Source organism: Lygodium microphyllum, chromosome 4 (genome assembly GCF_053477565.2).
Source record: "Lygodium microphyllum isolate KBCC chromosome 4, Lygodium_microphyllum_v1.1.10, whole genome shotgun sequence".
NCBI lineage: Eukaryota > Viridiplantae > Streptophyta > Polypodiopsida > Schizaeales > Lygodiaceae > Lygodium > Lygodium microphyllum.
Window position 1 is genome coordinate 105,568,279 of NC_141138.1, and position 27,034 is coordinate 105,595,312.

General features: G+C 40.7%; 1 protein-coding gene across 3 annotated transcripts in view; it reads left to right on the forward strand.

Annotated features, from left to right (window-relative positions):
• Window positions 1–2,449: 2,449 nt before the first annotated feature.
• The window catches only part of LOC148037434 (uncharacterized), an 86,822-nt gene continuing 62,237 nt past the window's right edge, over window positions 2,450–27,034 (forward strand). For 2 of the 3 annotated variants that reach the window (XR_015690651.1, XM_087676369.1), the window contains exons 1-3: window positions 2,450–2,813; window positions 2,909–3,068; window positions 26,662–26,811. Coding sequence is in view for 2 of the 3 variants with exons in the window: in XM_087676369.1 (XP_087532495.1) it covers window positions 2,566–2,813; window positions 2,909–3,068; window positions 26,662–26,811 (558 nt within the window). In the remaining variant the exon portion in view is untranslated. The remainder of the gene's footprint in view (window positions 2,814–2,908; window positions 3,069–26,661; window positions 26,812–27,034) is intronic. The other variant, XM_087676370.1, reaches the window with a different exon arrangement.

Genomic DNA, 27,034 nt, shown 5'->3' on the forward strand with positions numbered 1-27,034 from the left:
ACAAGGTTAGAATCTACCTTTTTTTTTGTCATAATGAACAAAAAAGGAAAATAAAGAAAAGTGCACATCTTCTTGAAAGATTAGGGAATGGCACTTTCCTACATAATTATAAAATAATAAATAAACTTGTGCGAGCTCGTTGACATGATGCTTATATAACATGTTTATGTTTTTTTTTGTTTGTGTTTTTGCTATGCTTTTGCAAAGTTATAAGTTAAGTCTTAGTAAGAAAAATTAGTGAAATGTGAAAGTCACTGCATTGGTTAGTTAAATTATAGTTTAAAAGAGATCTTTCATATCGTTTTGATATGATTAATAAGATGTTCAATTTAGCAAGATTAATGCCACATATAACTAAACATATGACTCAGTACTTATTTTTCAGTCTAGAAATATCAACTAAACTTGATTAAAACATTCTAAAAGATCATGTAGTTCTTTTTAAACATAAAGATTCAGATGCAAATTTGTATTTAATGATAAAATGCTACTGTAGTTATAGATTAATACACATTCTTATGCTAATAGAATGCATAATAGCAATGAATTCTATGTAAATGCCAGATCATATAGCCTCATTAACATCTTCTAATTGTACTTAGAATTAATATGTTTTGCTTATTTGATTTTGTCTTATTATTGCAAACTTCAGTTTAGCAAAGGGCACTATAGTCATTGTATATACAATCTTTCATAAGGTTAGATTCTACTCTTGGTTCTTTTTATTATCATTAACAATAAAGAAACGTAAAGAAAAGCAAAGGAGAGTGCATATCTTCTTAAAAGATGGGGGAATGGCACATTCCCCCATAATTACAAAACAATAGTGAGAGTTGTGCTAGCTCTTTGGCATGCTACTTGTATAGCATATACATATAATTTTTATTGTTATTCTTATGTTTTAGCAAAGTTATAAGTTTAATTTTAAATAAATATAAAAAGTAAAAGGTAAAAACCACCACATCTCAAACTTTGAGCATGCAACTTTTTGGTATTCAGTTTTATGTTTTGTAGGGTATTTTTGAATCAACACAACGTCTCAAGCTTGTGGAATAAGTTTAAAGCCAAATTTGATCTACTCCAAAAACTTGTAAGCGTTGTTCATCAAATGCATAGTTTAGAATAGACATTTCATTTGCTTAGCTCATATTTAAATATAGCATGGTACCATTGTCATGTGAAAATATACATATGTATGCTAATGGAGTACACAACATCAATATGCTCCACAGAGATGCCAAATAGTAGGATCTCATTAATGTCTTCTAGGAAAGAGAAAACTATGGATTCTCAAAAAACATCGCTAAAACCATGTGTCACGAGTTGGTATGATATTTACAAATTTGAATCATCTTTGGCAATGGAACATGCAAGTATCATTGGTATACTAACAATATGCAAATCTTAGTGAGTAGTCATGATGCAATATCAAACCACCCGCTCACAAATGAGTAATGTAAGTTGCGATGGCTCTATTAAGCACAATCCTCATACTTGTATGCTAGCAATATAGGGTCGAGATCATAATAACAACATGTGGATCATGTCGTGCAATCAAAGATTGGAATAGGCACAGGGTTGCTTTATTGCCAGACTACACAAAAAGGATTCTTTACGTTGATCTACTATACCTACAGCTTTTGAGCATCATGGATGTATTGACCTTGAGCGTCTAAAGATAAAATAGCCTTTGAAGGGTGTTACAATTCTCCAACAAAACACAACGTGGACACAATCCAATGCTACACATGTATAACTTATACAAAAATATAATAACAAGCAAGAGTATATGTTTATAAATGTAGAGAAGCAATTAATAAGATTTATGGATAGGTCCCTCTTTACTCCTTCCAACTCCACCATTCCATCTAGCCTACTTGAAAGCAATGAAAGACAAGGAATTGATCGAGTTGAGCAAGGGCTCTCCTAGAGGGAGCATGCAGCACAAGGCCTTGGTTTTAGGGTTTTCTCTTCTCATTCCAGGTCAAATTTGTTTGCTTCTTGCTCAAGTATGATAATTTTTGCTTTCCCACACAAGCTTATCATCAATAACCTGAATATGTAAACCAATGCTTTCTGTTTTTCGCTTCACTGCAGTTCTAATAGACATTGATATGCTAGCGTGCAAAACATCTTTGCATCCATGTTGCTAGATAGCTAGATTAGCTTTACTGGCCCTTGGTGTTTTTCATTTTGATCGAACTCGAATAAATTCCTTCCCAATCGCCTTTATTGGCTTACTCGAGTTCATTTATTGAGATACAAGGACTTGGACTAAAAACACAAGCACTACCAATATTTAAACGTGAGTGCATGTGTCAACCTAGTTCTACATTTGGAAATTGGGAGGAGAAAAAGTTCTAAAGTTAGCCAATAAACCGTCGTACCGAAATGTCTTGTGAAAATTAATAAGCCCATCCTCAAAGGCCATTCCCAAATTGATTGTTAGTTTTGTATGAGCCATATAAATCCGACGCAGGCGCCACGTAAAGGGGTTTTTCAGAGGTTCGGGACGGTCTATCGGTGTCCGCCATCGCCATCGTTTCAGCGAAGCAGCAGAGGAGGATGGAGGAATCGGCGATGGCGCATCTGTCTCTGGACACGGATCCCTCAGCCGTCATCCATTCCAGCAGCGCTAGTAGCAATAGCAAGAAGAAGAAGAAGAAGAAGAAAAAGAAGAGTAGTAGCGGCAAATGTACCCTCCAGCTCCTTGCTAACACCGCCGCTCTCCCATCTCAGCATTTGGTGGAGTCGCGTTTCCCTTGGAGGATAGTCGTCAGAAATAAACGTGGCCGCTGCGCCATCGCCACCAGGTTCAATGCAACTCTTTCAAGCAACCGCTGATAGCATGGAGTTTTTCCTTGCGTGACCTGGCCTTTGTTTCATCCATGAAAGCGGCTTCTTGTAGGGATGTCAAAGCAGGGGAATTGGTGATTTCAGAGAAGGCACTAGCCTTTGTTTTACGTTCCAACTACAGGACAGCGGCTTGTCATGCATGTTCCGCAGATATTTCTGATATCTCCTTGGGAGTTCAGTGTGCAGTTTGCAAGTGTACACTCTTCTGTCAGGTACAAGCATCATCGGATTCAGAGCACCGTAATTTCCACGAATAACTGTTGGTATTTGTCCACATAGCTAAGACCAAATTAAAAAATTCTTGCTATTTCCGATTGGTTGTGTTAAGTATTCGTGATTTGAGAACATTTAAATCATGTTCCCTTGAATAGATATCAGCTGCAAGCTTTGGCCAAGTTTTTGGTATGCATGTCACTTTAGGGATGTGACTATTTTATTTTACATGTAATGTCACATTCATATTCCCTATGCATTCACGTGAGCTACTAGTCATGTGACCTTCACAAGGATTGGTTACTTGACTTGCATGATAAGAGGGGGATCTATCAAAGTGGTTTACAAGCTAAGAGTTCTCATCTTTGTTCTATTAGAACAAGTAGGCTACGAGTGGTATATTTATGTTTTTAATGTTGTTGCTTCGCAATTTATTATATGCTTCAATGTATATGGTTTGCTTGTGTAGGCATTGTTATCAAGTTTGGTAGCAAAGATTGGATAATAAGGATAAGCATAGTCACATGGAATACATAATGGAAGGAGAGCCCAAGAATTGCCTTTCCTTGTAACTATTCAATTACATTGAAATGGGAATTTGGAATGACAAAAAAAAGCTATAGTTTTGCATGTCTTTAGGTTAGGAAATAACCTTTCCATTCAAAGTTGAGAGAAACATTGATATATAAATGAATACTACAATAGAAATGGGCAAAATGACACGTTCTTAAAGAAGGAGAGGGATAAGGATAGTCTACATGGATAGCAAAACGTTTACATTCACATGTAAAGAAACATAAGTATAAGTTGTACGAAAGAAGATGAAAATTCATGTTAACATTTGGTGCTCTAATAGAAGTTTGCAATGTCCATTGGCTCTTACCTTACATACCCATAGTTGTTGCTTTTTGGTGAATCTTGATGTTAGTGCACCTCCAAGAGATGAGAGTTCTAGGTATCTTTGATCAGAAATGCCATAACTTGACATGTGGGGCCAATCCCTTCTTGGAAAGGGCAATCATAATGCTCATGTAGCTCATAGTAGGTAAGGCATTTGCATGTGTAGTGTTTTTTTTTTCCCGTGAAGATAATTGATTGAGCAGTAAATATTTACATTAGACCATCAGGTCAGCATTGAAAATAACAGACATGAAGGAAAGTCTACACAGACTCTGACACAGAAATGTCACACTGAAAGAACAACTGGTGTGGAGCGAACAGTATCCAGCCAGGGAGGAGCAATGTCAGAAAGAACCAAATCAGCAGACACCATAGAGGAGATTTGCCACAACACTAAACCACGAATTCGGGCAACATGACCATGAATGCCAGATATTGAATAAAAAATGAAGGCATTCCGAGTACGCCAAATATGCCACAAGGCTGTCCATCTAAGGAAATGAAAAAGGCAAGAACTCAAAGAGGTCATCTTCCACATAATCCATGAACGAGTTGATATTTAGTGTTGAATCAATGAGAACCACACATGGGGAACAAAACTCCAAATCTGTCTTGCAACAGGGCAGGAGACAAAAAGATGAAGCACTGTCTAGAATACACATCGACCAGTAGAGATCTTACGAGCACGCAGCATATTCCCAGTAGGAAGAGCCCCAATAAGTAGTCTCCACATAAACACTTTTCCCTGAAACAGAACCTTCAGAGTTGAATGAATCTATCCTACCACTTCTTTTTGCTATCCTGAATATGCCATACTTTATTAGCCTTACCCATGACCCATCTCTTGGCCTCCACCATTTGATGATATATTTGATTAGTTGACCTTTTCTCAAAATCATCAAGAATCACAAACATCCAATCACGCCAGAGAGACAAAAGCTATAATGGAGGCAAAGGATAGTAGCTCACAAGTTTGTCCTGTACAGCCATCCAAATATCATGATATCCTCTAGGCACCCGAAAGTGCTGACGAATACATCAAAATGAATAAAGATAGCCTTTCCTAGGAATGACTCCATCCAAGACTGTTTGTAACCCCAAATGAGTCATCTGATTGAACTTGTCTCGCTGCAAATCTTTATTGGGCCAATCCAACAACCAGGAGGAAGCCAATACTTCACCTAGTAGGGAATTCTCTTCCTTACGAAAATTAGGAGGGTGTCAAATTGCAAAACGTAACATCGCCTGCCAAGACGCAATCAAAGGAGAAAAGACTAGGAGACCTTAATAGATCTTGTGGAGTTAAGCACATGCTACCAAGACGCATGAATAACCATGCTACCATGAGAAATGTCAGTCCTTTCTATAAAAAATATTGCTATGTTTGTCTAGGGATGATTCTCTATACAAAGTGCCTGCAGAAGAGCTAACTTCAAAGCAACCACATGAAAATTGACATCCAAAAGAGTTGCTCTCCCCATCCTTTTAGGAGTAGTCACATGTTGCCATGAAATCCACACTTGGCCTAGGCGATTTCCTTTCTTTTTCCATAACATGAATCGGATAGGTTGAACCAATTCCACTAGGGACTTCTTGGTCCAAGGAAGCAATGGCAAGAAAAACGAAATCATGTTGATCATAATGCATTGAGCAAATTTAAGTGTCACATGGAGAGGCTACCCCCTTGAGAACTCCAGTACATAGATTGATCATGAATACAGGATGCCATCCAATCCAAACAAGGCATGAGGAGCTACCTCCACACCGATAGGATAACCCAAGTGTCTGGTTATATTTCCCTTAGGAATTACAATACCATTCCAGCCCAAAGCGTGCAAATCATTTTCCATACAAGAGAGCAGTGTGGATTTTTGAGTATTAATATGAAGTCCTGATGCCATAGAAAAAAATTTCCATGCGACCATTGCTCGATTAACATTCGAACGATTAGCCGTAAGAAGCATAAAGGAATCGTTTGCCAAAGATTGACCCACAAGTTGGGCCCCATTGGGAAGAGAGAAACCAACGATCTCACCTTGATTGGCCAACTTATCCAACAAAGAAAGCATCGGGTGAGTGACTAATGCAAACAACAAAGGGCTAAGAGGGCAACCTTGCTGAAGAGACCGAGATAAGGCAATTTTATCAATGATCTCTCCATTAAGTGCAATACAGGTCATTGCCCCTTGACTAATAGTATCCATAAGAGAAACCATGTGTGGCCCAAAACCCATGTGAACATTACCTCAAAAAAGACCAGCTTACATGATTAAATGCCTTTTCAATATCAAGTTGAAGCATAACCACTTGTTGGCCTGAAGCTTTTGCAAAGTCAATCCCCAGTTGAACATTCAAAATGTTGTGCACACCCACTAGCCATAAAGCCTCTCCCTCATAAAGGATTTTCAAAATCATAAATCTGCCTTGATGGTCCTGAGAAATCAAAGATGGTTGCAATGAAGATTTGACAGCCAACATTACTCTAAATTTATGTGGAATACGACCACTAAAAAGACGGAATAATCCTTATATACATAAGATGATCTAGCCAAAGCATGTTGTTCATGCTCCATAGCACAAAAAACATCCCAATTGCCGGCTAACACAACTTTTCACAATTGATACTGCTTATTGCCTGAAGAAATACCTTTAACATTCCATAAAGCAATTCTTATGATTGATCATAGAAAAGGAAACTATTGAATTTCCACTTTCCCTTTCCCTTTTACATCAATTGCTTTGGTTGCTTGAAATCTTTGCATCTCACTTCAAATCAGATCTTCCAGATTTGCCCTTTGCAAACTAGCAATCGAAGTACAAGAAGGAAGTTGCTATTGTTGGGTATGGAAAATATCTCGAGGAGGCACTAGCCTCCCCCGTGAATCAAAATGCAGAGCAATGTCAGAAACACTTTTTTCATTTGCACCAATTGCAGGTTGAGGTTTCATATAGAACCCCCTACCTCGGCATTGAAAAGTTTGAGTGATAGTTTGTGGAGCTAGGTGAACAGGAGTTGACCGAGGCTCTTGTCTAGCATTACAGCGAACCACCGTAACCCAAGAATTATCTTGAGGATACAAGTTCTGTCCCACCGATAGCGATGCACACTGAATACTAGCTTGAGAAGCAACCTTCTTTCCATCTACTTGTCCTTGTTGGACAATCGGCTCAGGAACAGCTTCAGGCTGTTGAACCATTTGCTGGGGAAGATGGTCATGCATATCCAAATCAAGATCCATAGGCCGTTGCAATACATCCTAGCTTCTATCACATTCTAAAATGAAATAGTGACCAGCAAATGTGCCCCATTTCAGCTCATAAACCAAGGTTTGCAATCCTGGAACCTCAAAACGAACGGGCGAGATTTCCTTGTATCCCAAAGCATACCGGCCCTATTCCTATTACGGGAGGCCAACCAAGGCTCCACCAACACCTCACCAAGAGATCTCAAAAGCAAGGGAAGGAGTTGCCAAAGATGTGCAAGAAAATCAACCACCTCGACCCAAATTGGACATGCCTGCCTACGTACCTTGTGAAACTCCGCCATAGGCCTCCATGGAACCATATGAACTAATTGACCATCCATGAATAAGGGGATACATTGCATAGTACGAGCGCACACTTCTGGGGAGCAAAAAAGGACCTAAAAGAAACCCCTTGGACCATCATAAATCGTTTTCACAAGGGGAGTCTGCCCTTGCCCTGAAGCATCATCTTGACACATCTCCACATTGACAAGCATAGATTGCAACCATGCACAATTCTAGTGATCAAAGGAGTCCTCTAGTAAAGTAAAAGATGGCTGCCCTCTCATGAAAGGTAGCAATTTGTTGTAGAACCAGATCAGCACCCATAACAACGACCGCATGTTCCCCTTCTGGTGAAGAACTCACTTTACCCTCATTGGCTTGAGCATATTCCGAGATCAAATGATTGGTAGTGGCCAGCATAAATTGAAAAAACTCATTAGTTTGAGAACACGAAGCATTAACATTTTGCTAAGGCAAATTCAAGGCACACAAGTCCGGTTCTTTGACCGACATCCTATAATGTTTACCTATCTCATCCGCTTCCATTAACTGCCCAAAATCTTCAACTGACGTATCGCCATTTGATTCTGCCAAGTCTTTATCATCTCCATTTTCAATATGCTGGTCTAGAAAGGCCATATCAATACTATTAGATTCTTGCGAATTCGCCATTTTCGAGGTATATGCTTATTTCATAGTTTATTCCAACCTTGGTTGTCTGTCACAGAATATAACTAAATCTGTCTCCTTCTGTAGGCCGTTGTACCTTAGGTCCTCTGCGCCAATCTATACTCTACTGTTCTATTTGTATAGACCTTTTATAATCTCTCACTCACATTGTCTTACCCGGGATTGGAGTAGGTTGTCACACCCTCGCAATCAGATGCAGAGCAAGGCGCCATGGGAATGTTAGATTAGGTCGACGATGATAGACAAGCGTGCTAGGACAAAGTACGAGCATGACAGAAGACAGATATAGTGTGAGCAGCGTAGAAGACGGACCTCTGGAAGGCAAGGGTAGGAGTCGAAGTGTCGGGTGGGGCAAAACGGGACCTTGCGCTATTCTGAGGTTGGAAATCAGGCGGTGTGCAGATCAGGCAAAGTGTCGTAGGTTAGGGGAGACAGGTTTGCTGTAGGCAGGTAGGCACGTGTGCAGGTTTGCCATTGCTCTCTCTTTCTCTTTCTCTCTCTTACACACACACACACACACACACACACACACACACACACACACACAATGTTTCTCTATCTCCACCTTCTTATTTAATTGAGCTATTAAAATCCATGGTCATATTGACCGTATACACGGTTTTTTGCTATGGCAAGCGGATTATATGGTGTAAGATGTCTTGTACTTTATAAAGTAGTAGCTTTGTGGTTGAGATTATCCATTCTAGTCTAGTTTAGTTTCCTTTGTGAAGTCTCTTTTTATTATCTGCATAGTGGTTTGGGTCAATAGAATGAGAAATGAACTTAATGATTTAATTAAACTTCATGAAGATTTTTAATTAAAGTGAAGTTTAATTTTAGTGCCCTTAGCTCTTGGCATGGTGACTATTGCAGAGGCAATGAAGGATTGGACATTAGGCATGCAGTGGAGAAGTATATAGGCTATTTTGTACAAGAGTAAGGAAAAAATAACAAGGTGCAATGTGAAACTTTCATTAAATTGAAAGTTTGCACCTTAAAATTAAGTTACATTGAAAGTTTCGTCTAGTAAGTAGCTCATGTAGGGCACTTAAGTTATTAAGCAAGTTGTGAGCTAAAGTTTCGTCTAATGAGCGGTTTACTTTTGATTAATGACTAAGTCATTAATTATCCTTTAATAAAAAACGAGATTTGGTTAAGAGTAGTTGATTACTCGTTTGGAAAGCTTGGGCTGGCTGTTTGGGGATTCTTCTCTCTCATTTTGAGTAGCCCAAGTTTGGAGATAGCCATTTTTCTCTTTCATGTTGTAGAAATTGCAGGTTTTAGCCATGGAAAATATGAGTTGATACCATGGATGTAATGTGGACAACCACCAATATTCTTGTCTGAGCATGGGGATTCTATTGGGCAACCTTGTAACTCCATACACAGCAAGGTATGTTGTTGTTTTTGAACTAAATATCAGAAAAACAAGTTATTACAGCACTACGAGCGAAGATCCTCTCTTCTTCTCTGAGATCTCAAGCCTAGTGCACTTTCTAGCAACTTTGTCATAAAAACATTGTCATCGTTTCATTGTGAGAAACCCCTTCGTGTGTGAGAGAATCAATGTGGGATTACATGGGAAGTGTGCAAGACACTTGTCTAGGCGAATGTTTCATGAAATTAGATTCAAATGCTTGTTGTAATTTTTAGGGTTTGGCAAGTTGGAGTATTTATTTGTGTTTTTGAATACTTTACAATTAGTTCGAGGCCAACATTAGGGGTAACAAGGTCATTGTGTACTTGTGGAATAGTTGTGTTGTGAGAAATTGCTGAAATACAGCCATTTGTAACCAATTTTGAGCATACATCAGTAATCTAAAGAAATACTGAAAGGGGCACCAAGCTTTGGGGCCAATAGGTGTCATGTATAGTATAAGAGCACTCTAGCTCTAGTTGTGTGTGGATTTTTCTTGCCAAATTTATTGTTAAGCATGAAGTGTTTCCTTAAATGTGGTCTATTGCCTTTGAGGCTTTTGAAGGTTGGTTTGAGGTTTCCTAGGTATTTTTTGCATGTCTTTTTGAGTTTACTTGATTGGCCAGAAGGCTCTTTATGTATATATCACAAATCTTTTGATTCAATACATTATACTTATGAGAGAGAGAGAGAGAGAGAGAGAGAGAGAGAGAGAGAATGGCATAATTGGGTTTTGAGGACTAAATTTTTTTAAAAATCATTCTTGGTTAGTCTTCTATTATTTTTCCCATTGTATTTGTCAATACTTTAAAGTTCCTTGGGGTTACATATTGATTTGGACTAGCTTGGTGGAGCGACTTCAAGAATAGTCCCCTTTGCTTGTGTTTTAGTCTCATCTGGATGGTTGGATTGGGCTTTTGTGCAACTAGTAATTTTCTAAAACAATTAGCCAATCAAGTTTATCATAAGATGGTTGAAGATAAGAGATGATCGAGGTTTATTCTCACAAGGATGTAAAATTGTATTGCTTTGCTTAGCATTTGATTAAAAGTTAATCAAATGTGCTAATGTGACTTGCACGTGTGAGGTGCAAGTTAATTATTTCACAGTATATGGGACCTATGATTCCGAAATATAAGTTGATGCCAAATGCAAAGGTTGTAATAAGTTATGTCTAACAAATACTAGTAGATGGTACTTGGTGTCAGATTTGGGCCTAGACTAATTTATTGGCCACTAAGGGTGACATTAGAAACTAGGTATGAATTAATTAATTAATGTTGATACAAGAGCTAATAATTGCTCAGGGATACTTGGAAGACAAATTGGCCTAGCCAATTTAATTATTGATTGGTGGAATTATATTTTTAAGCACTAGAATAATTTTCAAAATTAATATTCTAAAAATTAATTTAATAAGCTGGATAATGTTGGAAAATGAGATTAGAAGGCTGCCGTTTGGCAAAACTTGCCCATGCAAGTGGGAAAAATGTTTTTAGGGGTTGGTAGAAGTCTATTCTAGGCATTGTGAGTTTAGTTGCTTGAAAGGAAAATGCTTCGGTCCGGAAATGCGTTTTAGGATAGGCGTTTCGGTGGACAGGGGTTTTGACCCGGTTTCAGGTCGCAGATTGCATTTCACCTTCTTGCGCCTTCTTGTGTGAGCATTCAACATTCTTTGCTTTGCTGTTCACCCTCTTTCTCAGCTGATCACCCTCCCTACCCGTCGTTTGCTCCACATTCCAGCCATGAAACTCCACATATGGTGACATTTCTCATGCCCAATCCCTTTCCTTTCCTGTCCATATTCTTTCTAGCTGTTTTTCCTCAGATTTGGTGCCGATTTTCAGTGTTTCCAGTGAGCAATCCCTCCCCTCTCTTCGTTCTTCATTGTCCACGTCAATTTGAGTAACTTTTCTCTGCTTTTGCTGTTGGTTTCCCTTATTTCCAACAAAGTACAACCACGGTGAAGGACACATTTTGGAGCCGCATGTGCATCGTTAGTAACTACGGAGGTAGCAGTGGCTTGAAGTGGTGGGAATGCTACTACCATGTTATATGCACGGGGAGGGTTACATGAGTGAAGGATCATCTTGCTCACGTTAGTGGTAAGGATATTGATAATTGACTTGATGTGCTTGATGATGTGTATGCTAGTTACGAGCATTGGAGATGGCAATGCCTTGTGGTTAGTGCACCACGAGGATGATACTTCGCAGCCAAGTGCATGTCCTACGGTTCCACCTCCTCTTGTAGGTAGTAGTGTCCCAAAGAGGGGTAGAGTGTGCATGGATGTTGGTGGTAGTGCTTCTGCTAGTACCAATGTGTCTATGGATACAGATGCAGAGGCCACTTAGGCAAGTGCATGTGCTCCTATTGAGGGTCGAGTTGCTTTATCCCTTTGCCACATCTTGGGGGTGTGCAGGGTGGTAGTGGCTCATCAGTAGGTGCATGTTTTACTGGGGTAGCAAGAGCTGCAGGAGGATCATTGGAAAGAGCAAGTAGTACAGGAGCCCTTCAAAAGCAGACAAAGAGAGGCTACTCGTGAGATCACAAGATTGTTTATACAGTGTGCCATTCCTTTCCATGTTGCACGTACAAATAGGTGGAAAAGGACCATCAAGGCCATCAATTGGATTGGATGTGAGTGGAAGGGCCCCTCCTATGAGGCTTTGCGCACATGTGAGCTTGTTAGAGAGAAACAAGCTGTAGAGCTAGAGATGTAGCATTTGAAGACTACTTTGCAGAAGTATGGTTACACTATTTTGTGTAATGGATAGACAGATGTGAGGAGCAGAAATGTGTATAGCATCTTGGTGTCCTGTTGCAAAGGGATCATGTTCTTGCGTGCCATAGATACATTGGCAGTAGGGACTGTGATTACAAGTGAGTACATCTATAGGCACATCAGGGCTCTACCATTTTGGAGATTGGTGTAGTGAATGTAGTACACGTCATCATTGACAATGGCAGTATCTGTGTGGCTATGGGTGCTTTGTTAGAGAGTGAGTTTTCTAAGATCATGTGGATTCCATGTGCATCACATTGTCTAGATCTACTCTTGGAGGATTTGAAAAAGGTTCAATGGATAGTGACCTCTTCAAGAGAGGTAGAAGCATGGTAAAGTTTGTGACAAAGAGGTCTAGACTGCATACCATTTTTAGGGCAAATAATGATTTGGATCTTTTGAAGCCATCAGACACTCGCTTTGCTTACATGTTTATTATTGTGGAGAGACTTGTTAGTGTCTGCTAGGGCCTCTTGAGGACAATTGTCTCTAGAGAGTGGGTTGCATGGGATGAGAGGGAGTAGCCTAAGGCTTTGACATTTATCAAAAATGTCATGGATGAGGCCTATTGGGAGGATACAACTTGACTCCCATTTACACAGTCTTGAGGATCACTGATATGGAGGGTAGTATTCTCTAGGCCTTTTGTACGAGTACATGGATCAGATTGGAGAGGCGGTTGACAAAAACATCTTGTCTCGAGATAAGTAAATGAATCGCTAACCATTCGTTCTAATATATCACCTTTTTAATCATATGTATGAATCTATGATCTATCATGATTCACAATTTATATTGCTATGTGGGTAATAAGTTAACTTTTATATATGTTATAGAGTATAGGACATTTGCGCAGTGTGAAACATGGGATGGGATTGGTTTCATAAACCAATCCATGTTGTTGCACATTGCTTACATCCTCTTTGATGCAGCGAGAATCAATATGTAAGTGAGGAGCTTGAAAAGGGGTGCAAGATTATTTTAGTAACTGGGTTGATGGAGACGTTTCCATCATTACACGACTTGAGGGTGATCTCCTCAAGTTTCGTAATCATAGTCTCTCATTTGCATACCCCATAGCAAAGTTACGTGAGGTATAGCTCTAGTCCATGTCTTGGTGGGAGGATGGAAATTGTGCTTTGATATTGGTGAGTAGAGTTACAAGTTTAAACAGTAAACATGTTACATGATATATCATACAATGATACATGTAAGTTGTAACATAAATAAGTGTGTTGAATTTCTTCTTGTTATTTTATTGGAATTTGGCAGAAAAGGATAGTTATTTGTGTTCTCTTGTAGGATTGTGGCAGAGGTCATGCTGAGAGAAATTGGAGCCTGTGGACATTGTTTCACACCAAAAAGAGAAATAAGTTGAAGATTGCTGAGGGTGAGAGATTGGTTTTTTTGCCACTGTAACTTGCGCTTGATTGAGAATTCAAGTTATATACTTGAGTCAAAGTAAATAAATATAGACAACATTGACATAGAGAAGGTGAGGGACATTCCCACCATTCCAGAGGAGATAGACATCCACAATATGCTATATGAGATGTCTGCACTTGTGCATTGGACATGGTCCAAGCGTACATCAACTAGAGTGAGAGAATCTTGACTTCGACATGGAGTTGCTTCTACCTCTACAGCTCCAGTGGCTAATGATGATGATACCTCTTCCTCTAGTAGCAATATTCCTGCTCCTGCTAGTAGCCTTGAGGAGGCCGAGATAGAGATGGCTTTGGATGATGCCAAGTGACTCTCATGAGTCATTAGATGACAGATCATGATATGATGATTCATAGACTTGTACTTTGCAGACTTGCTGTTAGCTGATTATGTATATTTATGTTAATGGTTTAGTGGCATTTGGATGACTCACGACTCATGAGATACTGTGATACACCATATATCATACATTATAGTTGTGTTTCTTTTTCATACATTGTTTACTGAGTTACAACTTATGAGTACTCTCTTTTTTGAGTCTACATGACATAATATGAGTCTATGACTATTCACTTTTGAGCCTTCAATCTTGAGTTTACTATCTATGACAAGTTATAGTTTATTGTCTTAAATTTAATCATGATTCGTGTATACTTCAAACTTGTCAAATCTTAATTCTCTTCTAAGTTTTAATGTTATATTGTTGAGGAATTTAAGTGTTTTGATGTGAAGGCTCAACTAATAAGTGGGGTTACTCCATCATATATTTTTAGTTATATTTATGGCTCTATATATTTTTATTTTTATACCTATATTTTTTGGATTTCCTTTTTCCCGTTTTGCCATTTCGGATTAGGGTCGAAATTCCGTTTCATGACTTTGAAATGCGTTTTTGTTTTGCCATTTTCAAAACTCTTGGCAATTATGATTGTGAGCAAGGAGATGCTCATGATGTGATTTGCAGCCACTAGGGATTAGTTCTACAGCTAGCAACAATAGTTTACAGCCCTCCAGGTAAAGGTAACCGCAACCCAAGGTCCTTCTAGTGTAGGTGATAGCATACAAAAAGGGGCAGCAACTTTTCTGGTGGTCCTAAGCTATAGGTGATAGCTTGCATGGCTGTTTAAGCAAGGCAGTAGCAAGTTAGTGTTACTTAGGATGAAACTATGAAATTTCTCTCTTCATAGCATTCTCTCTCATCCTTTTGCCACTCTTAGGTTATCTAATCAAAATCTAGTTATGTGAGTCATTAGAGACGGAGATATTGGAAAATCTTTGTTGTAAACGTTAATTTACAATAGAAATCGGGTTTGATGCCACCTTGGGATGTGTGCTTAGAATTGAGGCCTTAGGACTTAAATTCCAATAGTTGAAATTAAAGAATTTCAAGGAGATTCAAGAGGCTTTCTAGCCTGTACTAGATTTGGGGCTTAATTTATCTTTAAAAGAGCAAGGTGGAGGTTAATCTTGAATTGAAGGCTTGCTGGTTAGTTTTGACAGCAAGGGGCACTTGGATTAGCGTAGGAGATCAAAGAATGTCAATTGTACTCCATCCATTTCCAATAAAGGCTAAATAAATATTGCAAGGGGCAGTAGATTTGGGGCCAATAGGATGTCCATTGTCCAAGATTAAAGTGGTAAAGTGTGCAATTTTAGTTTAGGTGAATTTAATGCTTGCTGTGATTGTTGATTAATTAGGTTATCACCACCCTATCCGAGAGGGAAGGCTAGTTTCATTTATCATAAGCTGGTGGGTGATTAGAGGAAAGAAAGTTTGGTCTTCTCAAGATAGTGAAGCTAAGTGATGTTATCGATTGGCTCAATTCTAGAGGTCTTATCTTTTGAAATAGAGGAAAGCTTTTATATTGAGGATTCTTATTGGGGTCTCCCCTAGAGGGGATACATTATGCCGCAAGATCTCCAATGGTAGATGTGTCTTTTGTGCCACATGTGATGAGACTCTCTCTTATCTCTTTATTTCTTTCGCAATTGCAAGACAAGCTTGGGGTTCCATTTCTCAAGTATGAACTTGTTACATATCATAGTATAGTCAACTCATGAGTGAGTCTGGGCATATGCAGTAGTGGGCTTGACATTATTGTGTTTTTTAGGCATTTTTAATTTGTCATTATGATGGTGATTTGGGCATTTATTGCTGGCCGACCAACATTAAATGCTGGTTGACTTGATCACATTATTGGCATAGTTTTTGCGCATTTATTTTGCTCCCTCATCGATAGCCAATTCATTCATCGCTTGCAGATTCCAATGCATGCCCTATTAGAGAGAGGGAGCTAGTGCCGGGGCCCATGTAGCTAGTGACTCCCTATTATACGCGATTGTCTTGTGTTTGGTATATGGATTCCATTTTCCGAGCATATCTCTGAGTTCTTCTTTGTTTTTGTCTTGTGTTTTCTCTTTTCTCTCTCTTCGGTCTTGTGTTTAATAGTTTATTTCAGCATTTTTCTATGCTTCCATTGCTGCATCCACTTTTGACATGGTATTAGATTTCAGGATCTACATTTGCATTGCTGTCTTCTGCTGATTACTGATCATCTCTGTTTGATATATCTAGACTACTAGTTTCCGGGGCTTTTCAGCCTTCAAATCTCTGCATTTCACTGCTGTGATCACCTTCACAGCTGTGTTGACTGCATTTCATGCTATTGTTGCACACGTTTTCATTTTCAGTCTCTGTTTTCTGATTTTCTGCATTATTCTAATGTTGGCAGCTGCATTTAATGCTTCTTTGTCTGTATTTTGACCTGCAGCATTTGCATTTGCAGCATCTTTGGCTCGTGTAGGTAGACGAGAAGGCTTTCAGCTTTTGTCTGTTTCTGTTGGCTGATTCTTCCCGATTTTTGTAGATTTCATGATCAGCTACCCTTGACATTGTGTATGAACTCTTGATTGTGCATTCTATGTTGTGTTTGGCTGTACCCTCTCTCTCTCTCTCTCTCTCTCTCTCTCTCTCTTCCATATCTTCCTTCACACCATTTACATTTCCATTTCAGACACCTCATGTTGCACTGCACATCACATCGGGGGGTTATGGAAACATAGGCACATCCTTTAGGACCTCATCCTTCCCTTAGCTGAGTGGTGTTCCACCTACTTCACACACATTTTCGGGATCATTGCAGCTTGGGTATCCCCCCCAGTCTCTCCCGAATGTGGATCAGTTGACTCCATAGTTTACCTCCATGGGTTTACCTAGTGGACCTTCTAGTCATACTGCTGTGTCCTAGCCTCACTTTGGACAGGGCTTCCGTGTCCCAGTGCCTCTACCTACATTGACACCTTATGGAAAGATTCATGTTCCAGTGTCTCCGCCTCAATCGGCACTCATTGGACACTTATATTCTACTTATGCCTACCCATCTCTACCCCCTCCTCCTACCTATCAGACACATCCACCTCCACCATCTTATCCCCCACTTCCATCTTACCCCACCTACCCGACACCTCATGGTTCTAGCTCATTTTCTGCCAAGCATGCATTTAATGACGAGACTCGTTTTAACGGGTCAAACTTTACCACTTGGTCGAGCTTAATGAGACACGTCCTTGACTCCCAAAACCGATGGGATCTTGTGCAGGGGTTGGAATCCCAATCCGATCCTGCACTTGTCCCATATGAGGTTGTTCGCTTATGGAAGGCTAGGAATGCCTCCGCTATTGTCGAGCTGATATAGGCCTTATTGCCTGTGTTTCATTCTCAGCTTCAATATTTTGACTTAGCATTTGAGCGATGGGCACACTTGATTGACTGTTATGCGGCTCGGGGTAGGACCCGTTGTATCAATCTTGACTATGAGCTCCAGCATTTCAAAATCATTGACCAGGATGACTTGAAAGTCAAGTTGGTTGAGTATTGGCGTCTTCTCGCTGAATTCTCCACTATGGGGACTCCCAAGTTCTCTAACGATCAGGTCACATTGTTCCTAAATCAACTCCTTAAGAAATACTTCAATTTTGTGGAAGATATAGTTTCAAAGCCTATCATGCTTACATTCTATGAATTTGAGTGTCAGCTGTTGTGTTACGCACGGTATTTTCCGTTCTCGAGGCCTTGCAGCCGAGCAGGTCTGCGTAGGAAATAACTCCTCGGTCAAGATTCAGGCTCAAGGTTGTGTTAGTTTTGCCATTGACAAGGGTCCGGATCTGGCTTTGCTAGACAATGTATATCATGCCTCTCAGCTTGGGGTGAATTTGTTATCTGTTCAACATCTTTGCCGGTTGGGGTGAGCAGTCTTCTTTATAGTAACCATAGTCGAGGTCTTTGACTCTCAGACTGGTGTAGTGATTGCTTGCGGTGAGGCATAGCCTAATGGCCTATACTACATGACACATTTTTTGACCGAGTCGACAACTGAGGGCTTCGTGTTCCATAGCTTCCAGGCCTTAGCCACATCTCGGGAGCCTACGAACAATGAGCGCCTTCGGCATTTTCGCTTAGGGCATCTTGGTTATGATTCTCTTTATTTGTTGTCATGCCTTGAGCTGGTTGAGGGCTTTCCACGCTTGAAGCTAGCTTGAGATGTCTGTAAAGCATGTTAACTCGAGAAGCAGCATCGTACCCCATTCCCTCAACAAACCTCACATCATGCTGAGGCGCCTCTTAGATTGATTCATGTTGGTCTTTGTGGGCCGACATCCACTGCAGCGTTGAACGACGCGTTGTACTTTTTGATAGTGGATGATCATTCGAGATACATGTGGGTGTACTTTCTCAAGCATAAGTTAGATGCTTTCACATATTTTTCTGCTTGGGTGCTGCTGGTTTATAACCAGATTGGTCATCGTGTTGGTTGCATGAGGAGTGATAGCGATGGTTAGTTAATCTTCCATGAGTTTTTCGAGTTTCTACAGAAGCATGGCATCTCACGCCAGCTCACCACTATCAACTCCCCTTCTCAAAATGGAGTCGTAGAGCGTAGAAACCGGACAGTCATGGAAATGACACGCTCTATGTTGTTTGCAGCAAAGCTCCCTAAGCGCCTTTGGGTGGAGGCTGTTAATACTTTGGTGTACATTCTCAACTGGTGGCCGACTGCGGCTCTTTCTCAGAGGACCCCGTACGAGGCATTTTTTGGCTCTTTTGCTTGTTATTTCCCACTTTAGAGTTTTGGGGTGTTGTGCACACACACACACGCCTGATGACAAGATAGGAAAGCTCACTCCCTGAGCTGATCTGCTTATTTTTGTGGGATATTCCTGTGAAGCGAAAGCCTATCGTTTGTTTGATACTTGGACAAACAAGGTGATAGTTAGGCGGGATATCGTCTTTGACTAGAGGGATATTGTGCAATCCTCTGCACTGGATTCCGATCCGATTCCTTCTTCCACATTATTAGAGATTGTGCCTACTGAGCTTGGTCTACTTCCTGCTCCTGACATTTCCGTAGATTCTTCCGCTCTCAGGCCCCCTCTGCGAGACTTGTTACCTCGCTCGTATCAACAAATCATGTGGGATTTGGGGATCCTACCACCGGATTCCACTCCAGAGCGACCCATAAGATCTGCTCGGCTTGCTCCTCAGACATCATTTGCGTTGCTATTTACAGCTGATTATATAGCGCATTTTCAGCCAGATACATGGCAGGGGGCTCTTCAGCACTCTCAATGGTGAGAGGCCATGGAGAAGGAGCTAGAGAGTATTGATTGAAATGAGACTTGGACATTGGTGGATCGTTCGAGCCACAAGAAAGTCATCGGGACAAAGTGGATTTTTAGGACCAAGCTAAAAGCTGATGGGACTTTAGACACGTACAAGTCTTGCCTTATTGTGCAAGGGTTTCGATAGAAGCATGGCATTGATAATGAAGAGACCTTCGGCCCTACCGCGCGGTTGAGTTCCTTTCAGTTGCTACTCGCGCTAGCCGCTCACCACGGTTGGCCGATACATCAGACGGATATCAAGAGTGCCTTTCTGAACAGTTTCTTGGAGGAGGAAGTCTATGTGGAGCAGCCACCGGGCTTTTCTTCAGGGAACCCTAGGGATAAGGTATTCTGCTTGCATAAAGCTCTTTATGGGCTGAAGCAAGCGCCACGGTCTTGGTTACATAGGATCGATGAGTTTTTGCAGACTTACGAATAACGTTCTACCCCTTATGACCTGAACTTATATGTTCGATCTATTGCAGAGGCGGTTAGCTATATCCTACTATACGTTGATGACTTACTCATTACAGGCTCAGATTCTACTACCATAGAGGAAACCAAGGCTAAGCTTAAAGCTACATTTGAGATGATAGACCTTGGTGTGTTGTCCTATTTCTTGGGGATGGAGGTAGTTCGTTCTAGGGGACTATATTTTTGTGTCACAGCAGAAGTACGCACTTCAGCTTGTGGAACAGTACACTCCGGATCAAACATGGCCAGTGGCCACGCCTCTAGATCCTACGGTTCACTTGTGGAAGGATACTCTAGGACAGCCCTTTGATGAACATACCTATCGTTCTGTTGTAGGAAAACTTCTTTGGTTAATTCATACTAGGCCAGATTTAGCTTACTCAGTCAGTATTTCACAACACCTAGGATGTCACATTGGATTGCATGTCTTCATGTGTTGTGTTATTTGCGGTGTACTTATTCTTATGGCCTAACATATGGTTTTGGTTTATGTTTGCAAGGGTACACTGATTTTGATTGGGCAGGAGATCCTGACACCAACCCAGCCTTCCCATGGCGGCTACCTCTTTACCTTGGGCATGGCTCCCATTTCTTGGTCCAGCCGTAAGTAGGAGACGTTGGCGGCTCCCATGACTAAGGTTGAGTATCGGGCTCTCTTCGATGGCACCATCGAGGCCATCTATATGAGGAGTTTACTGGTGGCACTTCACTTTCCATGTGACCCTTTCATAGTTGTCTACTGCGACAACTAGAGTGCCATTGCCCTTGCGCGCAATTTGATCATCACACCATAGATATGGCATATAGGAGTCCACTTCCACCTTTTTAGAGAGCAGGTTGAGCTAGGCACTATTTGTCTAGAGTTTGTGCCATTATCAGATAATTTTGTAGATATCTTGATCAAAGCGGTCAACCGGTTGGTTCTTTAGTATATGCTACCCAGGATTGGCTTGGATACACCCTCCCTTATTTCTTCAGCTTGGCGGGGAGAGGGTGCTTTCCTCTTGCTTTTTCTTTCGGTTTGAGAGGGGGCGGCTTCTACTCTTGATAGTGACAGTGATGATGCTTACAGTTTTCTTAGACATTACATTCACTTATTCTTTTGTATTGTATTATGAACATTTGTAACTTCATCCGCACTGTCAGGATGACATGATTGTGAAAGGGCACTTAGACAAGTGAACAATTCCCTGCGAGGGCATTGTCCAAGTGGAACCGTTGCATAGTATATTGCATAAGCATGATATCTTGCATCTTCCTTTGTATTACCCCATTCATTGGCATTCTGATCATATCAACATGTATCTGTGCGCATTTATCCCTTTTCGGTCTTTTGGAGTGGTCGACTCTAGGATCCACCATATTCCTGGCATTGCACATGGCAGTCTCCAAGGTAGTCTTTTCCAGCTTGCTTGCTTGCTTTGCTTGATATATTTGCTATACATATACCTTAGCCATTTTCTTTGTCATCGACACCCAGTAGTGGTAGGGATAGTATGCTTGTCTTGTGATGGTCTTGGGTCTTTGACTATCCCTTATCACTCTCCCGTTTGAGACACGGATACTCAATAGGACGAAACTTGATTTGAAACCGTCACTCAATATTTAATCTATCAATCCTAAAAAGCCCTTTAAAAAAAAAACAAAAAAAAAGGTCCATAGTTGGTTCCATCCACCTTTGTAGCGCTTGGTAGCCACTGGGCAGCCAACGTGCACCCTTTGTCTGATGCCCTGTTCTCTCTGGGGTGATCACTTGGGCTCCCTTGGTAAGATAACCATCACCTCTGTAGTCTTAGTAGGTCACTGGGCAGCCGACGCGCACCCTTTGTCCAATGCTTTGGCTGAAACCAGCCTTTCTTCTTGGAATGGGTGGTGATAACCTGATTTAAGAGTTAATTACAGCAATAAATAAATGCACATAAAATGAAATACACACTTTACCATAACATTCTTGGAAAGTAGACTTCCTATTGACCCCAAAACTGGCGCCCCTTGCGATATTTCTTTAGCTTCATTCAATTGGAAGGAGTACAACTTGAGATTGTTTAATCTCCTCCTGCTAACCAATTGCTCTTGCTGTCATAAATGACCAGCAAGCCTTTTGGGTCATTTGCCCCTTGATTCACCCAGGACTTCTTCTCCAATTTGACCCTTGGCTGGCCAAATGTTGCCCCAAATCAATTCAGGATGGGTTGGCTCGTGAAATCCTTTGATAATCTTCAATTATCAGCTGTTGATTTCAGTCCCTTGAGCCTTCAATCTCTGGCACGGATCCCGAGGTGGCTACTAAACCCTAATTTCTGTTGTAAATTAGGGTTTACTGCAGTAATTACAGATCAGCCCACCAAAAATGGCTGAGATCTCCTTTGAATTGCTGAGAATGGTTGAACATAGGCTGAAGGAGATGAGAGAATGCTGTAGAGAGAGAAAATTCTGAGATTTGTCACGAAGAACTGATCAAAATCTGCTGCTGCCCTGCTGTACCAGCCCCAAATGGATGCACCAACAACAATAGGAGCATCAAAGACTGTGATCTTCAGGAGAAAGTGCATCAGCAGCAATTGCTAGCTTCCCAAGGTCAAGAATATGCAATCTCCATCACCAAAATGGTCTCCAATGGCTGGGAAATGGCCCCAAAAGCTGGCAGCCACAGTCCAACACCTCTTTCCAAGAGCTCCAAAATGAAAAAACGAGATTTCCCTCTCCCTTCAGCCCTATTTAGCCTTTTCCCCACTTGCATGGGAAAGTTTTGCTAAGTGGCAGCCTTCTTAATCCATTTTTAGTAATTTCCAGCCATTTAATTAATTTTCAGAATTAATTAATTCTGAAAATTAATTCAGTCCTTAATCCATGCCCATAAAATCAACCTTGCCTATCCAAAAATTAATTGGCTAGGCCATTTGCAACCCAAAGTGGTCCCATGCATTAATTGACCCTTGGACAAGCATTAATCCATTAATTAATGCCTAGTCCCTAGTGTCACCGCTGACACTTAATGGCCAATTAATGGCCCTAGGGCAAAACTGACATTAAAATTCTCCTAGAATCTAACAAGTGTAACTTGTTACAACTTTTGCCTTTGACACCCATCTTTTTCACAGGGTCCTTCGGCCTTCAACTGTGAAAAAGTAGCTTGTACCTCACATGTGCAACACGTGCATCTTTTAATTGCACATTTGATTAATCCTTTAATGAAATGTTAATTAAACATAAGTAAAGCATCAAATTTTCACGTCCTTGTGACACTGGCTGCTTTGGGGTGGGACGATTTGGGATAAAAGATAAACAAAGAAAGGACTTGACTGGCCTCTATTCTTGTGGCACCGTTGTTGGGCTTGAGAAGGGGTGTTGAGCTAAAAATGCATTACCTTTACTTAAACAGCCCCAAAATATGCTTAATTATTGAAGAAAACTTGTTTATTTAAAAGAAACGCGATCCTAGAGAGTTTGTGTTTCATATGCACAAACCTTTTTGGGAGGGCCCAAACTTTCTATAAATATGTATACTGCCCTTCATTCAGCCCTTAATCTCGTTTTGTAGATTTCAGGTGTTTCAGCTTGTTGCCCACACCTCGTTCGCGGAGGACATCTCAGTCGAAGCTGTCCATTGCTGTCTCCATCAATTGACGCCTGATTTCCAGCCCTCTTCATGCAGTTTGGAGCTGATTCCAGCCAGGCGACTGTTGTTCATGTGTACTCCTGTTGCCGTATAGCTTGCCATGTCATCACAGCCCTGCGTTTGCTTCCTGTGGGCTGTTGCCCAGCTCTTGCAAGTGTCGACTGGCAGTCTTCTCTCTCCTCCAGCAGTCGCTAGCTCCTACAGGCTATTGCCAGGCTGTTCTGCCTGTGTTTGACAGTTTTCTCTCTCTTGCATGCTATCCTGCTTGCGTTTTTAGTCTCTCTCTCTCGTGCAGGCTATCCTGCCTGCATTTTTAGTCTCTCTCTCCTATTGGCTGTCTTGTCTGTGTTTTTAGTCTTTCTCTCTCCTCACTGTTGTCGGCATCAGATCAAGTTTCTTATTGCTGTGTTTGTTGATGTTTGATATCCGGAGGTTGGCTTGGTGCGATTTGGGATCTGGTCAGAGTACGATATACTCTCCAGCTCATTACCCCTGCCTTGATCTTTGAGATATAGGAGTTGGAGGTTCAATATTCATTCGTTGCATAGTGTGTTTGCTGCATGAGCATCGTATATTCAGTAATCATATTACTTCATTTATTCACTGTGTTCATTGTCTCTGAGTTATCCTAACCCTAACTGTGTTCTTTTATCAGTCTATGCTTTGTCGTATGGTTTCTGTTTATGTTTTTGTGTTAGGGTATTTCTTTATAGATGTTGCATTAAATGTAGCAAACGCAAAAGAATCAAAGGGAAATTTGCACGATAAACAATAGCAAATAGTTGCTTGATCAGCAAAATCAGGAGAGAAATTGCAGTAGGAACCTAGATCCTGCTATTTGGTACTATGCCAGAAGTGGTGTAGCAATGGAAGCATAGACAAGTGCTAGGATAAACTGCTGAACACATGATAGAAGAGAAAGAAAGAGAGAACACAGAAGAACACTACAAAGAAAGAGAATTGAGAGAGGTGCTCAAGAAATGGAATCCATATACCAAACACGAAACATTTGCATACAATAGTGAGTCACTTGTTGCGTGGGCACCGGCACCGGCTTCTTTCTCCAACGGGAAGTCCAAATGATGCATGATGATGATGACTGAGGAAGAGGAGGAGCCCCAGTATAAATAGGCATTAAATATGCCTAAAATAACAGCTAGTTGGCCAACATGAAATGCTGGCTGAGTGGCATAAGTGCCAAAAAACACATGAAATGACCATAACAAAAATGCGTATAATAAGGACAATGTGCCTAGCTGTAAGTGGCATGCACAAACTCACACGTGATCTGACAATCCTACTAACAGTGTGAACACCTTTTACACCTCGCAACATTAAATGTGGGTTAAAGGTTTGGGGGATGCCCTAGGCCTATATAATGAGGCCCTAAGCTTTGTACTTTCATCATCAATATATCCAATCATTTTATCTTCCTTGGTGTATGTGCAAGAGCACTCTATATTTATTTCTCTCTCCCCCTCTCTCTCTAGCATGGAGCTTCAACCACCATTGCTTGTTGGTCACACAGGTGAGGTCCATACCCGATAGATGCTATGGAGGTCATGTGGCTTCATCTAAAAGACTTTCAAAGAGCATGGCTAATGATCTTGTTTGATTGTGATTCTAAGTTCATTAGTGGATTTTGGAAAGCTTTGTTCTATGGGCTTGGCATGAAGTTAGTGTACACCACGCTCTAGTCGCAAATTGATGGGAAAATGGAGACTTCCAATCATACCATGATTAACATGCTTCATTGTTATTGTCAAAATCATCAAGCTTCATAGGTGGAGTACTTACTATTGGTTGAGCATGGAATCAATCATACATTTAAAACTTCTACGAAGTGGATCCCATTTGAGATTATAGGAGTAGAAAACGCCCTGAAACACACGTTGGTGGTGCCTGAAATTTCGAAATGGCTGAAGAAATCCTGTTTCCTCAAGAGAAATGTTTCTTGTTGTCAAAAAACGTGCCACGTGGTGTTCTTCCTTCAATTCCAAACATTTCGTCTAACATTGACATTTCTCCTCACCAATTGGGGTTTTGAATGCCAAGTGGCAAATTTGTGGAAATGAACATGGGTTTGGGCCATGACAGGCCTATACCTTTCCATCCCTTTAAGATGCTCTACCCTTTTGCTTTTCGTCCCTTAGAAAAGTCCCGTCCCCATTCTCTCTTCACACATCTCCCCCTCTTCACTTCCCCACCCTTTCATGATGCGGTGTTTCCATTTCCCTCTTCTTAAACATTGCTGCCTCTTTTTCTGTTCCTGTTCCTATTTTCCATTTCGGAGTTTCCATCAACAATATTTGAGATAGTTCATGGGTGGCTGGTTAGAAAGACCTTCAACTAGGCATTGGAGACCTTGGCCAAAAACTATATTTGACAGCAGCCTGTGGATATGGATAGAGAATTAGCGCTTGTACATTGTTCCTACAAGGGACATGCTGTGGATCTCTTTATACAAAAAAATGCTGTGTGCCCTCTGAGACTTGATTTGTCCCATTAGGACAGGAGATGATGGGCATTTGTGACTAACAGCATGCTATTTGTTGCAGCTAGCTACATCAGCTAACATCATCCATGCCTTTAAACAGTATACATGCTTGTTAGGTTTCCTTGCATATGGAACAGGCAGGGGATTTTCCAAAGGTTTTCGAACTTGGTTCACATATCTCCTTGTAGTAATATTGCAAAGCTGAGTTTCTACTTTTGGGCACTTATGATCAGACTAAGCTCTTGTTGAAAAATTGCAATGAAAAGCTTGTGTGAATTTGAATACCAGAGCACATAATGACACTGTATGTAGTTGATTGAAGTCTGCACTGTTGAACATTGATGAACTTTGGTGCAGCAAGGCTATCTTCAGTTATATTTAGTGTAGTGATAACTTGGAGGCATGTACATCGATATCATGACTCATTTTATTGTGGTTACATCCTCTGCATGTGCGTAATCTCAATACCATACTTTGCTAACAACAGTTCTGATTCTGATTCCAACATGTTCTGTATGGATGGGAACAAAGGAAGTGTTTCACAGAAGAATTTCTGGTGTTCATGTTTTGCAGCAATGTGGAAAAGAAGCTGTATCCCATCATAATACCTGGTGTTCAGTTCTTAAGAACATTAATGCGATTGCTGAACAGTCAGATTGTGATGGTGACCTTCTGAGACTTGTGCTGACACTGGCCTCAAGGAGAAACTCGGAACATATTCAGGTGAACTGTGATATTGACAGCTCGTTTGTTAGCTTTCTGACATAACTTCGTTTGATATATGGTTTTTGTGGCTTAAAGGCTTATGAGTCTGGGCAGTTGTTTTCTAATACGAAGTTATGTGTGTGCCTGTGTGCACTTGTGTGCAACAATATTTTTATAGAAGCTGCCATGCAGGTGATTTAGGCAATTGTCATATGAACACGTCTTATTACTATTTTTTATT